Source organism: Gordionus sp. m RMFG-2023, chromosome 2 (genome assembly GCF_954871325.1).
Source record: "Gordionus sp. m RMFG-2023 chromosome 2, tfGorSpeb1-WG-v2, whole genome shotgun sequence".
In the NCBI taxonomy this organism is placed as follows: domain Eukaryota; kingdom Metazoa; phylum Nematomorpha; class Gordioida; order Chordodea; family Parachordodidae; genus Gordionus; species Gordionus sp. m RMFG-2023.
This window is the reverse complement of record NC_088776.1, coordinates 59,352,631-59,368,471: the sequence shown is the minus strand read 5'-3', so window position 1 is coordinate 59,368,471 and position 15,841 is coordinate 59,352,631. Positions and strand designations below refer to the sequence as shown.

The window sequence follows — 15,841 nt, the reverse complement described above, 5'->3', positions numbered from 1 at the left end:
ACCACTTGCGTTATTTCTTCACATTTGACCACTAAATATCTTACGAAGAATTTTTTTTGGAATTACCATTCCTTTCACAAGTATGTATCTGAACCCAATTTACATTTTTTTAAACGTATCGGGCATTGAAAAACCGATCCTTTGTTTAAAAAATTTTTTTTATACACTACCATGAAAATTAATTATTTTCTTCTTTCACATAAATACTTTTTTTTTATTGATGCCTAAGCTAGATCTAATCAATCTATGAATAAACAAGTATTCGATTGGATTTACATCACATAATTGATTTTTAAATAGCAATAAAAAATACATAATTAATTATTGGTTGTTAATTTTCATAATTATTTAAAAATAAATTTAATCTTATCGCAAATTTATTCACATTTTAGTGAAATTTATTTCAAACTCTCTAAATCAATATTTCAACATCTAAGAGTAAGATGAATCAATAAATAAATATATCGTAATTATATTCATAATTTTTTTAGGGCAAATTATTATCCATAGAAATATAAAAAAATGGATTAAAATATTATAAGAATATGTTTACTAATCTATATATAGATTTAAAATTAATTCCACTTTTGGTAAGCTTGCATAATCCTTCTTCAAGGGTTTTAGGATCTAACATCCGCAAGCATCCTGGCAATCCGCGAGAAGGCTTCGTCCTCATACAGAGACTGGCTATAGCTATCCTTAAAACGAATTATCAAAGTTTCAATGGCAATCTTCTCTCCACGAACATTCCCGAGATTCACTTCTTCATCATTATTCTTATCATTTTACATTATATTTTACCTGTATATTATTTAATTTGGAATTTTTATTTTCGTATATAAATTGTGTTAACTTATATTATTTGTAAAAATAAAATTTAAATATTTATATAATATTATGTAATAAATTATGCGTGTAAAAGATTTTACAAAAAAAATGGCTCATACTCACCCACTGATTTTATCATAGTTTATAAGTATAATTTAATGATTACATTTTTTAAAATGAATTATTCGAATAATGTACTATTCGAACTAGAGGTTTGCAATGACCGGTTTTTAGCCCAAAAGCTCGCCCGTCCAATATTTTTATAAAAATTTAACGGGCCCAGAGATTATAAAAAAATATACCCGCCCGTATTTTAGTCTAAATCTTTTTTACCCGCCAGCCCATTATTAATATGCCGCCCATATAAAATTCAAATAAGCTCATTCTTTCAATTTTTTTTAACCATAGTGTCAGCGCTACATACTACAAAAAGGTTTTCTAATTTAAGAAATTGCTATATTAAGCATTAATTTAATTTAAATCACGAATAAGGAATTTATTTGATCTAATAAAATATTCATGTAATATAAAATTAATATTTATTGATACTAAAAACCTTCCAGAAATACTTATTCCAATTGCAAATATTTTTCTTCATAAATCTTTTTCTTGTCGTTTCCATCAAAGTAGGATATCCGTTTTGAAGTATGTCCTCTATTCAGTTGAGGTATTTAAATAAAAAGTGAAACGGTATAATTTAAATAATTGTTAACTTAAACTAAACTAAGTAGCCTAAAATCTTGCCAAATTATATAAAAACTCGTTATTTCAATTAAATTTTTTGTTATGTCAGGTAATGCTCTCCTCTGTAACAGCCACCTCTTCCCATCTGTTGTTTAATTTTGACGTGGATGCTATCTATTTATAATTTAATGGTCTCTAATTGAATTCTCTTTGCTTTCGGGGAAAGGGGTAAAATCAGATTTTCAACCACGTTGATGTTTTATTCTTTCATGCAAAATTTACCTAATTAATTTCTTCCGAAGACAACATTCTCAGTTATCGGTTACTTTAGTATTAAAAATGTTCAAATTTCAGCGAGCATTTTAATGTTTAACTAAATAATTTAAAATAACAAATAAAAGTTGTCAATTTTTTTAACCCTCCCGCCTGCTCATCCATAGTTTAAATATTTTTCTTAACGCGCTCACCCGCCCTCTATAGTGATGGCCGTTTCTGATATAAGTGTTCAGTTGAATTAGCAATGAATGTAAATGATCTAGTTTTTCGCACTTCTTCATAGTATCATCAAAATTCATTATTTTAAAAAATTCAATGCATTACTATTATTTATGGCCTCTGTATAATATAATGAGCCTATTTATTTGCTTAAATTTTAAAAACGTTTATAAATAAAATTATTTATTGAAGATTAATATCATTATAAATAATATATTATAAATTTGTACGATTATATTTTAAACAATAAATTTTCGATAATAATTTTACATCTATCATCTTCATACATCATACTAAATAATATTCTAATACAATTCGTGTATAAAAAAACCGATAACAAAAAAGTTAAAAAAACTCAGGATCTTCTTTTCTTCCTCCTGCTGAAAAGCATAGAGTTCATGTTAGAACTGTCGGAAAAATATTTCTGATAATCTGGCGACTCCATCATCATCATCGCAGCACTGGCCTCGGCCAACTCAACATCGCCCGTGGTTGTCTTGTCGTAACAGAGGGTCCTGTGAGAAAGAGCCGATTCACTACTTATATAGGAACTATGCATTTTCTTGATGTGCTCTTTGAGAGTTTTGCTATAAGTAAAGGTCTTGCCACAAAATTCGCATAAATGGATAAAGTTGAAGCCGGGGACAACTTCTTGGGGCGGTTGCGAGATTGAACCTCCGGAAATGGAGTTAACTATATTGAGTGGTGGGAGAATTTCGTAAGTCGGGCGTGGTGCTAACGTTAGGGTTGCTCAGAAGATAGTAATTGTTTTGCGAGTCGTAGTAATAGGTTTCGGGGTTGTTTAAGCCACCATTGTGGATTTGGTCATTAATTGGAGGTTGATTGGGATCGTATTCGTTCATGGATACAGGCATGTTATTCATATTACCGTCGTTGAAAATGGCAGGGCCCGTAAAGGTGCTTTGAGGATTTTCGTAGGATTGGACAGATACTGAAGGGTGAGTCATAAAGGGGGGTAGTATCCTGAAACATACTCGCTTGTTGGGAACGCCGAGATTATCCGTCCCAGTGAAAGGGTCAAAATCGGGATGAAACTTCTTCAAGTGTGAAACTAGTTCTTTCATATTCGGAAACCGAACTATACGGATAGGTGGGGGACGGCCCTCTTTGGTCACGATGGCTGGGTCGAAAGATGGAGGAACTATGGGAGTATAGGGCTCGAAGTAATTTTCCACGGCGTTTATGTCGTTGTTTATGTTGTAATAGAAATAATCGTCGGGTTCATCAGGGCCGGCAAACTTTGGGCGTGTGTTATTCGATCGATCGAAATCTATAATATTTTTAGATGAAGCGATGAGCACATCAGGAGAGGAAGAGGGTAAAATTTCCTCTACTAGCTTGGTTATTGTAGTAGAATTATTTTTGATATTCACAGGTTCACCTGTTCCCAAATGAACCCTGTCAACTATATCGAGATGAACCCGGGTCTGTTCATCTTCGTCAAATTCATTTTCGGGCGGGATCATCAGTGGTGATTTATTGCCAGAATTCAACTCGTTTTCCTCTTGAAGTAGAACGGTATTTATGTCGTTGACATAGGTATTAATGTCCATACCTGGAGGAAGAAATGCTTGAGATGGGGTACATAAATGACACATAAACTTGGGAGCCGAAAGAAGGGTAGGATCTCTATGATAAAATAGATCGACCAGGTGCTTCCTGAGCTGGGGGTATTGAGCGAAGCGTTTGCCACAATAATTGCACTGGTGAGGGAGGACGTCGGCGTGGATGGTTGAGGCCAGATGGCGATTCAAGTGGGGTTTTTGGTAGTAGGATCGACCGCAAATGTGACAGACGTAAGATTTCTCCTCGTGGAAGTGTCGCACGTGCCTGACGAGTGAATGCCTATCGGCGAAGGTCTCTTGGCAAGAATCACAAAGAAAAGTGGGGCCTCCTCCCTCCATGGTACTGCCGATTTCAGAGTCGCCCAACGTTTGCGTGGATATGACCAGATTATTTTGGTGGCCGAGCATCATCATGGTGGGAGTTGTAGTCGGTTCATTTATCTCGACCCTGGAGTCTTCAGCGTCCAAAGCTAGATCTATATCAGTAACATTACGGTAAGGTCCGGAATCAGTCTCTGCACCCTTGATGTAGAGAGTGTTTTTACGTGATACACTTGTGGGACGAGTGACGGGAATTTTCTTGAAGCGTCTGAGCCGTTCATGCAAGTATGGGTGAAACTTTTTAATGTGGATTGTAAGGTGGAGTTTAGCAGCGAAGGTCTTGCCACAAGGACCCAAAGGGCAACGATAAACCAGAGTTCCAGCTGGAGTGCTACCCCAATCAGAGATAGGGTTGAAAGAAGTCCCATGATGATGAGCTTTAAGTCTATGATTCTCAACGGACTTGCGATCAGCGTAAGACATACCACACTCCTCGCATCCGTATTTGTGAGTTCGGCAACCCTGGTGAAAGCGCCTGATATGATTTTTCAGACTGGCCTTAGAATGAAACAGCCTGTCCTCTTTCACATCCTCCGTGTCTTGCTTCTCGGTCCCCGAACAGATATAACACTTGAAGAGGCCCACCTTCATGTGAACAACTTTAAAGTGACGGGTCAAATGTCCGGATTGATTGAAAATTTTTGAACATACGTCGCATCGGTAAATTTTAAGATTGACCTTCAAATTTTCGCCCACCTTAATGAAACTGCCGTCCCTTTTTTTCTTGCCTTTGTTGATAGAGGGGTCAAATGAATTGTCAATAAACTCTTGAGAAACTAGCGATTCGTCTTGAACGAATCCCTGTTCGAGTTTGAATTCTCCAGGTGCCGAATCATTGGAGTCCTCGACAAGATGCTCAGTCGCACCCAATTCCATATTTTGGAAAACTTCGGAAGGCTCCATTTTAATGCTATTCGGCGAATCGTAGTCATTGGTGGTAATCAAGTTGCCTTCCAGATCACCCCTACCAACTATTTCGAGGCTCATCTCTCGAGCCTGCTCGGATTTGAGTAAATCTTCCCTGTGAGCCACGGCCACGTGATTCCTGAGAGAGGCTTTGAAGGCAAAGGCCTTGGGGCGTGCACGGATCGAGCCCCTGTCGTTATACCCTAATGGGCAAAGCGGGCACACGTAAGGCTTACGTTTTTCATGAGTCGAGCTCACATGCCCATCAAGACCGAGTTTGGAAGAAAATTTTTCGCTGCACAGATGGCAGGTGAAGGGTTTAAGCCTCAGGTGAACGGAATCAAAATGGCGTCTAAGCTTCGATGGCCATTCAAAATCCTTGTGACACACTGTGCACACACAATTACCGTCCGGTTGGTAGTTACTCTTGCTGAGCGGTGACGTTTGGTCTACATGGTTAGGGAGAGAATACGGGGTTTCAATCAGATCAAAGGTCATCTTTGGTTTGCGACCGCGTTTTTTACCCATGTAAAGTGTTTCGCAGGAGCCTTTAGCGGCGTCTTGAAAATCAGAGGAAGATCCAGCTCGAGTCATTGTATTTTTATTATCTAAACCGATCGCAGTAATATTATCAAAATTCTTCTCTATTTGAGCCTCATTGTTGTCTAAGATGGCTCGTTTAAAGGGCTCTCCTTGGTTCGGGACAAAGTCCGCCTCGTAGAGGTAATCTTCGCTAATCCTCTTGACCCTCCTTCGCTTCTTGAGAATTTCTCGATCCGTGTAGTATGTTTCTCGACTTTCATGGTTTCCGCTTTCATTCAAGGTGGCTATCGATTCTGGCCTAACTGAAACTTCAAAAGTGGGAGAATTGACTTTGTTATTGTGATTGGAGTCGGATTTTATGACTTCCACACAAGAGGATAAATTTCTCAGCATAAGCCCTTTGCAAAATTCATCCTGAAATATTTGTTTATCCAGAATCCGGGCATTCAGGGCTAGTTGTGGCGAGTTATGTATGGTGTGTTCGAAAAACATATGGTCCCTAAGATCGCAATTCAAGGAGAAGCTGCGAAAACACACGCTGCAAATATTTAGCTTACTATAATCTGCCAAGGCATAGCTATAAAATGATTTTTTTCTGGCTTCCCCGTATTCCTGTATTTCTCTGAATTCGTTCCCCATATCGGGTCTCAAATTTTTCATGACATCCATTTCCGAGTTAGAACGCATACGGGTATTGTCCACTCCAGGTAGGCAATTTATAAGATCTTCCATCTTTTTGGCATGGACTATATCGTTCAAGCGATTATCACATAAAGAGTGTTTTAGTTGATGGTTAACTAATGTACGAGGCTTAGAAACAGGGTTGGGTAATTGGGATTGGACCAAGGGCCCTAACAGAGGATCTATCTTGTAAAGTTTGACGTAACAGTCCAGCATTTTAATTTGGTTAGTCTTGAATTTATTTTATTTTTTTTTTAAAAAAAATAAAATCGATGTAGAAGAAATTTTTTTAAAATAAACTAAAAATAAAAAGGTTCTAAATTGTAAGACCTTAGAAATGGAGAGTTCTACGGAAAGATGCCCGTTACATTTTTTATCCGGTCCATCAAAATTTTATGAAAAGTCCACCCTGGCCTGTTAAATTTTTTTTTAAATTAATTTTCTGACCATCACATTTTTAAACTCTATATCTAATTTTTTTCCAATGTCAATTAAGGCTCTTATAGCTCTCCTTTATGGCTATCGATTTCATTCTACAACAACCGTTTATATAAATCAATTGTTTGACATCTGTTACTATACATTTAATAAAAATCAAATTATATCATTATCTTGTTCTATTTTTTTTTTGTGAATTTACAATAAATTATTTATAGATTTAAGTATTTTAGTTAGGAAGCCATTAAAAAAAAATACAAAAAAAATAGGCATATTGTAATTTATTTTCATAGAGTATTAATCAAAATATTCTTGAAATTCAAAAATATTTGTCAAAAGTAGGGCTGTGCCGATATTAAATATCGGATCGGGCCGATGTGTTTGATAAAATCCGATATTTTTATAAAAACCGATCCGATCCGATATTTTTTATAAAAAACCGATTTGATCTGATATTTTTTATAAAATTGTTTTTGATTATATTATGATTGAATAATTATATATTTTATTTTATAAATAATTATTTTGAAAATATCTAATGAGTCACATTCAGCTAGTATTGTTGGCTCGATTTAAGCAATTTCTAAAAATGGTTATCACGAGATGTTGGCCAAAAATAAATTGTACATTCGAGATTTTTATCGGATCGGATCGGGCCCAAAGGAATAGATAAAAATTGATATCACCTAAAAAATTTACTTCCATAATAAAAAAACTAGAATTATAAATAACACCAATATTGATATCATAGAACAGAAAAGTTAGTATTTGCACTAAAGGAATATCACAAAAAACCAAATTATATTATTGGTCCTTGAGCTAGTTATGATCCCTTCTCTCTTAGATATTGATATATTTTTTTAACTTTAATTAAAGAATAAGAGCCTTCATGGGCTTGGTTGGCCCGGGATGATTTTGAATAAATTTTTTAATGGGCTAGGCTTGATCATAAAATCAAGACCCATGAAGGTTTCTGATTCAATGTAATCAATAATTTTATCTTATTAAAGCTACTTTGAGATGACATATGTTTCTTAAGCATAAAAATGTTTCACAGGAAAAAGTATTAGTTCAGAAAGAAAATAAATTTTTCTTCAGATTACATATATGATAGTAGAATTACAACTATCAAAACAAAAAAAATTAATAAATACATTGCTGAAATCATTTTAACGTCCTCTATTCCCCTATATGCCCTTATAAAACTATTAAATTTTTGGAAATGATTGAATACATAAATCCTAATATTAAAGTGTTCGCTTATAATTCCTTTAAAAAAATGTTTCTAAACAATTACCTAAATAAAAAAAAGTCATGTTATATCCATGCTAGAAAAATTGCCAGGATAATTGGCCATCACAACAGATTACTGGATGTCTGTTCAAAAACTTCCGGATATATCTATAAGTGGCCACTATATTGATGAGGTCGAAAATGAAAAAAATAATATTGGAAGTTAATTATGTGTCTTATCCTCACAAAGCTGAAAACATATATAAATGACTCACTGAATTAATTATTGAATATAAATTTGAAAGAAAAAAATTATCAGTTTAACAACCAATAATGCTGCAAATATGCTTAAAACTCAGAGACTAATGAGAACTTACATGAGTCAAAACCCATTCGCAGCATATGGCTTTATGGCACATGTGTTAAACATCATTTTCCAGAATATTATAAAAAATATTGATGAAGTTATTGTGAAAAGATCAATTACAAAAAACGTTTATCAAAGTCCATTAAATTAATTGGATATATAATATCATATAAATAGCTTTGGATTTCATTTATTTCTCAGCTTTCTCTGATGTCCCAGTTCATGAGCCTATCCCTGGCTATTCTCTCCTCAAGGATATTTCCTTTATAAATAAATAAATATTTTTATTTACTTTGCGTGTCTTTATGCTACTTTGCAAAAGGCGTATCAATGAAAGAGGGGAAAGAATTAGGAACCATTTTAAAATATTAAATAAAAGATATTCAACCAATGGTAGGATAGGAGGATCCAGATAAATCCAAAGTAGTTTCATAAAATGGTTAAATAAAGGAAATAGTTTTTCTATTATCATCATTTGTCAGGACAATGTTTCAATGGGTTTCATATTCAGAATAATAAAGTTTTTATTGTCTCAAAATTCTAATAAAAAATATACAATCCTATTAAAAAAAATAGATAATTTACAGTAAGGACCTTCACCAACATCAAATATGTTGAATTCCAACAGGTTTCTGTCCAATGTCATTATCTATAAGTAATGATCTATATTTTTTTTAAGTAATAATGGACTTTGAAAAATGATTGTTGTAATTGATTTTAATTTCACAATAACTTATCAATATTTTGTAGAATATTCTGGCAAATGTTGTTTAACAAATGTTCCATACAGCCATATTCTGCAAATGGGTTTTGACTCATTTAAGTTCTCATTAGTCTCTGAGTTTTAAGCATATTTGCAGCATTATTGGTTGTTAAACTGATAATTTTTTCTTTCAAATTGTATTCAATAATTAATTCAAAGAGGCGTTTATATATGTTTTTGGCTTTGTGAGGATAAGACACATAATTAACATCCAATATTATTTCTTTCATTTTCGATGTTTCATCAATATATTGGCCACTTATAGATATATACAGAAGTTTTTGAACAGACGTCCAGTAATCTGTTGTGATAGCCAGTTTTCCTGGTATTATTAAACCATTTAAAAAAAAATTTAACTGTGTATTAAACTGGCGCGGAAACCTGCTATATAGATAACGTTTTTCTTTTCTCTATCTTTGACTTTATATGGTGCTGGCCTGATATATTATGCATTAATGTTTTTTTGTAATCAATATTTAAAAACTTATTATAAAAAAAGATGATTTTTGAAAGCTGTTAAATAAATTAAATATACATTTTAACATATATTATTAGTAAATACCCTATAAAATGATTATAAATTTTCACATTTAGATGTAAGAAGATGGTTAATTTTATTTTGGTTATTTTTTAAAAAAAACTATTTGCACTTTTAGAAAATGAAATGTACTTTTGAACTTATTAAAAAGGTAAAATTTCACAAGTAATCTATTTTTTGTTACCCTAAAAAATATTGATTAATTTGGTGGCAGAGTTTGAAATGCTTCAAAATAAAAAAATCTTCAAGGATTTTGATCTCTGAAGATTAATTTTACTTCTAAAAGAATTTTTTATATAAGTAAATTTTTTTGCAATTTCTATGCATAAAAACAAATCTTTCATGATAATATCATAATTTTTAAGAAATGATTTTAGATATTCTTTAAACGTATCTTCCATTTCTCTGGTCAAAATTTTGGGGAGGAAATATCTTTTTGGTAGGATTTGATGATAATAAACATTAACCTTAATAGTTCGATTTAAAATTAATGCATAAATAGATCCTATTCCAAATCTATCACTTATGTAATCTATTCTATGTATGTGCTGTATTGTATTAATCACTTCCTAATTTTTAGAAAAGTGAATTAGAAGATGTCTGCAAATAGGCCTCACCCAATCACAATTTTTAAATTTTGACTAGTGTTGTTAAAACCTAACATTAGTCAACTATAAGACTGTTTTTATCCAAAAATATTCGAATCAATCTTCAAGTTGAGACTCAACTTAGAGGTTTAATTCAATTTTTTAGGATAAAAGCTTGACTAAGTCACAGAAGAGATGGTCAAAGTTAAGGCAATTTAACAACACTAATTTTGACTATTATATAGAAATTTGAATATATATTATATAAATGGTTTCAAATGAAGCATGTGATCAGTTGATATCATAACATTTGTTTATTATAATTATATATATACTATGTTTATTATAATTATATATATAATACAAATGTAAAATAAAATGTATTTAAATAGAACCTATTGAAAAAAATGGGGTTGAATAAAGGGTATGTTATTTATATTAAAATAACTAGTTGCAGTTAATATTTACACTAATAGTTTATAAATTACAATTATCTATCTCATAATTTTTAATAATTATGTTTAATAAAAGAGTCATTACATACTAAACCAATTGAGAATCTCTTGAAATTTTAGAATCCTAGCTCTTATATTTTTGAAGATATCAGAGGTCAAATCTAGAAAAGACCTATTTTTATGGCTATTGATTGTCATATTTGATTTTATTTTCATGTCGTAACTATAGTCAGTCTTAAAATAAGGTATGGATGGTGGCTGTAATAATCACCACAATATTGTCTGTACCAACTTTCTCTTCATGAGATCCAAAAAGTTATTTTAAATTTTAAAAAAACTAATGTGATTTGAACATTTAGAAACTAGTTGTAAAAAATTTATAATGCTTATACAGAATAAAGTTTTAACTAATTCATTACATAAATCTCATTTGATGGTTTACAATCTAATTTATATAAAATCTATTGCAGCTGGAGTCAATATGATTATACTATTCATTAAATATGCTAAAAAATTATTTCATATAAAAAAAGAATTTCAATTTAAAATTCAAATAGAAATTTTTAGACACAATTATGGTTCCTTTTTGGGGACTCAATTATAGAATTTTATTTTTAATTATATAATTATAATTTATAAATTATAATATTTTTACTTATTTAGAAATTATATAGAGCATGTTATTTAAAAATAAGGAATGCTAGGATATCAAAATAAAAATTAATTTATTATTTGGTCTCATGTTAGTAAATCATTTTAATGGATAAATAGATTAATGAAATATGAACATTATATTCATAATGCAAATAATTAGCTACTAAATAATCCAATCAAGATATATGATTATGACCAAAACATATTATTTATAAATAATTCATTAAATAAGATAAAACATTAATAATACTATTTAAGATTTAAATAAAAAATTGGATAAATTCAATTAAAAAAAACTAAACCTTATGGCAAGTGATAGGTGATGCTAAGTCGTTATTTCTATATTGTCAATTAAATTAACTATTGGCTTAAATATATATTTTATGATAACATTAATAAATATAGGTGATATATTTTAATACCTCCAAAATTAACTAATGGTTCTCTGATAAGAATTCGTCATTGGAAAAATTAAATTATAAAGTTGATTTGTAATAATAAGAAATTCATTTTAAAAATAAACGAGGTTATTAAATTAGATAAAATTCATTAATTTAACCAGATATAAAATAAAATTAGCATTTAAGTATAATATTAAAATGATTTATAAAAAATACGATGCATAAAATAGGCAATATATTTTTAATTATTTTTAAATGTCATATAAACTTATATATATATATATGTATATAATATATATATTCTTAATTTCACATTATATTTTTTATTGGTTAATTATGAATTTATATTATTATTAGAAATAATTTATAAGGAACCTAACATTATTTATTTTATTATCATTGATCCAATATAATATATCCATTTATATAAGAAAAATGTTAAGTAGGGTAGTTATTAAATTAATAAAAAAATAAAAGCATTCAGGATAAAATGAAATTCAGAGGTTCAAAGAATTATTTGACTAAAATATTTTATAATCAATTATATCATTGCCAAATTAACTAATACAATTATATTCCTTGTTGTGCAACAATATTTTAAATTATAATTTGATAAATATCTAACATGCAAATTAGAATATGTGTGAATAAAATGTTTATCATAGTCTTAATTTGGGCTCGGTTTAAAATATTTTTAATTTTAGTAAAATGTAAACTTTAATTTAAAAGGGTCACAATGGAAGAATTATAATAATTCTGCACAACGAACATATATAGTTGGATAAGTTATTTTTTTCCAATATCTTTTTGGAAAATATCATTAATCTATAGGTCTGTTTTAGGCAAGTTCCAGCCCACAAGTGGGCAACATATATTAGAGGCAATGTGTTTTTTTTCAATGTGTTATTTTTGTAATTTAAATCACTTTTGAGTATGTTTTTTAAATTTAAAAATCTTATTGGAAATATATTTCAATATGTTTAAAATACTATCTTATAAATTTCAGACAATATTAGAGTTAATCTTTGAATCATTTATAATTTATAAAAAAAAATGTAAAACGAATATAAATTATATTAAGTTCAAATGTTCACAGCAAAATTGTCTGAAATTCATAGGGTTGGTATTCTAAACATGATGGATAACATTTTTCAGGTAAGATTAAATTTTTAAATTAAAAAAAACGGGCTAGTTGACATATATACCCTTTATTTAAATTTTAAGCCCATCAACTTATTAGTGTTAAATATAAGTAACAATTTTATTAAAGGATTTTTTATTGTAGAAGACTTAAGGCTAGAAACGTTATATTATATTATATTCATTTAATATTAAATTCATGTTTGAAACGTTATTTACAATGATTTTTATTTAATATTAAATTGATGTTAATTTTGTATATATACCATATGATTAAGTTTTACCTTTTTTTTATCTTTTTGGAAAATAAAGAATTTTATTTAATATATACTATGTAAAATTAGATTTGCTCTGAGTAAATTATTTAAAATTGAGATATTCCTAATCCTCACGGATTCCATATTCTACAATTGATGCTATATTCTTAACTTTCAATCTTCCGTATTTATTCAATACAATCGTCCCCAATTCTTTCTATACCCTTTTCGCTAGTCCAGGTGGAAGAGAATGTTGTAAAGATCAAGATGTTATTGAAGACATTGGATCTAAAATTTCTAGCGGAGAATATTGTAGATGAAGCGACAAAAAATATAACCTATTCCAAACAATGGACAAAGATATGGCTGTGAGTATTATGGATAACATTGATATTTTATCTCATCAACAAATGTAAGAATTGATACAAAAGAAAGTTGAAAAGAACAAAATTACACGTATTTTTGAATTGTTCAATGCTAAACCTGACAGACTTAAATCTTCGAGAGAATATCTTGACAGACTTAAAGGTAGTGGTTCTGGGCTTAATTCGAAATTAATAGCTGTTCAGTTTATGATTAATTGTCGAAATGAAAAACTTAAAACAAGATTGATAGAAGAAAACACAACAGAGCTTAACGTTATTGAGGATATTGTGGTCAAATGTCAGTCTATGGAGATAAATAATAATCAAACCTTTATAGAGAAAGATTCTTGGAGAAGAGATGATGGAGCAGATTGGCAAGGCTGTTCATCGTGGAAAGGAAACAAACAGAATTTTAAGACAAGCAACAGCAACAACAATTTTAGAAACAAGAAATTATACAAACACCTTACAATCTTAGACCAAGAAATAAGATTAACTTTATTAATGATTCTATGATTGACATACAACTTAATAATCTAAATTTTTCTTTTATGATAGATTCTGGTTCTCCAGTGACATCCTTGCCCATCAAAAATTTTGAAAAGCTGGCCAATTATGAAGATGTTGAGTAGAAAAGTTGTTCGAGAAAATTATTCTTCTATGAAGGTTCACCTATCACAGTCATTGGTCAAGTCAGTAAAAGGTTAAATATTTTAATACGATTAAATATTTAGATTTTTATGTTTTGGAAGGGGAAGGACCACCTTTATGTGGTCAAGGCTGGATCAAAGAATTTGACATAATTAAATTCAACTCTGATAGTACCACTATTAATAAGCTAGATGGTGATAGGATAAATTTTTTAACTTTTGACAATCCTTGCAAAAATAATGATAAATTTTATAAAGATAAAATCGTTATTCAGTCGATATTTACTGAAGGGTGTGTTAAAGCGAGTTTTGATATTTAATAGATTAATTAAAAGTTTTAATTGTATTTTTAATAGCAAAATTGGCAAAGTTAAAAATTTACAAATAGATATTTTGTTAAAGGATGATTTTAAACCAAGATTTTTGAAGGCTAGAGGAGTGCCTTTTGAAATAGAAAAAGCATTAGAGGTCACATTAGAACAATGAGGTTAATGATGAGAGGCTTTCCAAAAATCACGATTTTTCAAATATATATTATAAATATATTTGGTAGTGCCTATCCAAATGAAAAATGAACAAAATTCAATTTGATAGATGGTACCTTAAGGTACCAAGCATCATTAACCGTATAATAACCCTGTGAGATTTTCTCAATGGGCCATTCCTTTAATTTTGGTTAAAAAAAAGATAATGCGTTGAGAGTTTGTGCTGATTTTAAAGTAACCGTAAGTCCACAATTAGAAAGGTTTGAATATCCTCTCCCAAGGATAAGTGACATAATTGCTAAAGTAGGAAATTGAAAAATATTCTCGAAAATAGATTTTTCCACGGCATATTTGCAAATTCCTGTTTCTAATCCAAATTTTTGACGTTTCAACCCACAAGGATCTTTTTCAATTTAACAGGTTACCTTTTGGACTAACAGTGTCAACTGCTTATTTTCAAAAGACCATGGACGAAATTTTTTCTGACATTAACGGGGTTAATTATTATTTAGATGATTTGCTAATTTTTGGTAAGGAAAGAAGATCATTTTAACAAATTAAGAAAAGTGTTTATAAGAATGTTGGAATATGGATTGATTGGATATATTAAAAAAAGTGAATTTAGCAAAGATAGTATTAAATATTTTGGTTACCACAAGTACCGCCAATCAAAGAAAAGATTCATCCGATAAATATTATGACTGAACCTAATAATAAGGATGAATTACATTCTTGGCTGGGTCTTATGAATTATTATTCGAGATTTATAAGAGGTTTTTCTAAATTAGCAACTAATTTATATGAATTGCTTAAAAGGTGTAAAAATTTTCACTGGGGAGTTAATGAAAAAGCAAGTTTTTACGAGATTAGAGAAAGATTGTGTAATGCACCAGTTCTTGCGCATTATGATAGAAATAAGAATTTGTTTATTTCAACTGATGCTTAAATAAAGGCATGTGTGCAATCTTATTTAGAAGAAGATGGTCATGAAATTGAATTTTTGTCCAAAGCTTGGGCTGGTGCCAGCGTCTACATGACAGGATTTCCACTGGATGCAAACCCCCTCCAAAGACCTTTACCTACCCCCCCTCCCCCCAAAAAAAAAATCCTCGCCACCGCGGCGGTGTCTCTTTATCATTATTTTCACCTATTTATTTATTGATACTCTTTTCAAAGAATTTATAAAGGATAACTTAAATTAATCTATCTCTACTACCAACTATCGATATTTTATGAATATAAAGAATTTATTTTTTAGATAATAAATTCAATTAAAACCTCCATTATTTACAATGAATTTATTATTATGGCATTATGAGCTTGCTGAAATATCTAAACCTTTTAAATTACATTTAAAAGGATAGTTTATTTGGAAAACAATGTGTATGATTGTTTGCAATATAT

At 30.2% G+C, this 15,841-nt stretch overlaps 1 protein-coding gene across 2 annotated transcripts; it reads right to left on the bottom strand.

Annotated features, from left to right (window-relative positions):
- Nucleotides 1-2,264: 2,264 nt before the first annotated feature.
- On the bottom strand, nucleotides 2,265-11,706 carry LOC135925381 (uncharacterized). Of its 2 annotated transcripts, XM_065460669.1 has the most exons (3): nucleotides 11,562-11,636; nucleotides 11,442-11,506; nucleotides 2,265-6,335 (listed from the first exon to the last, which is right to left on the bottom strand). In XM_065460669.1, the coding sequence occupies exon 3, from the start codon at nucleotides 6,318-6,320 to the stop codon at nucleotides 2,697-2,699; it is 3,624 nt and encodes a 1,207-aa protein (XP_065316741.1). In that variant the 5' UTR covers nucleotides 6,321-6,335; nucleotides 11,442-11,506; nucleotides 11,562-11,636; the 3' UTR covers nucleotides 2,265-2,696. The 2 variants fall into 2 exon arrangements, with proteins under 2 accessions (XP_065316741.1, XP_065316740.1); XM_065460668.1 differs by lacking the exon at nucleotides 11,442-11,506 and having other exon boundaries at nucleotides 11,562-11,706.
- Nucleotides 11,707-15,841: the final 4,135 nt, after the last annotated feature.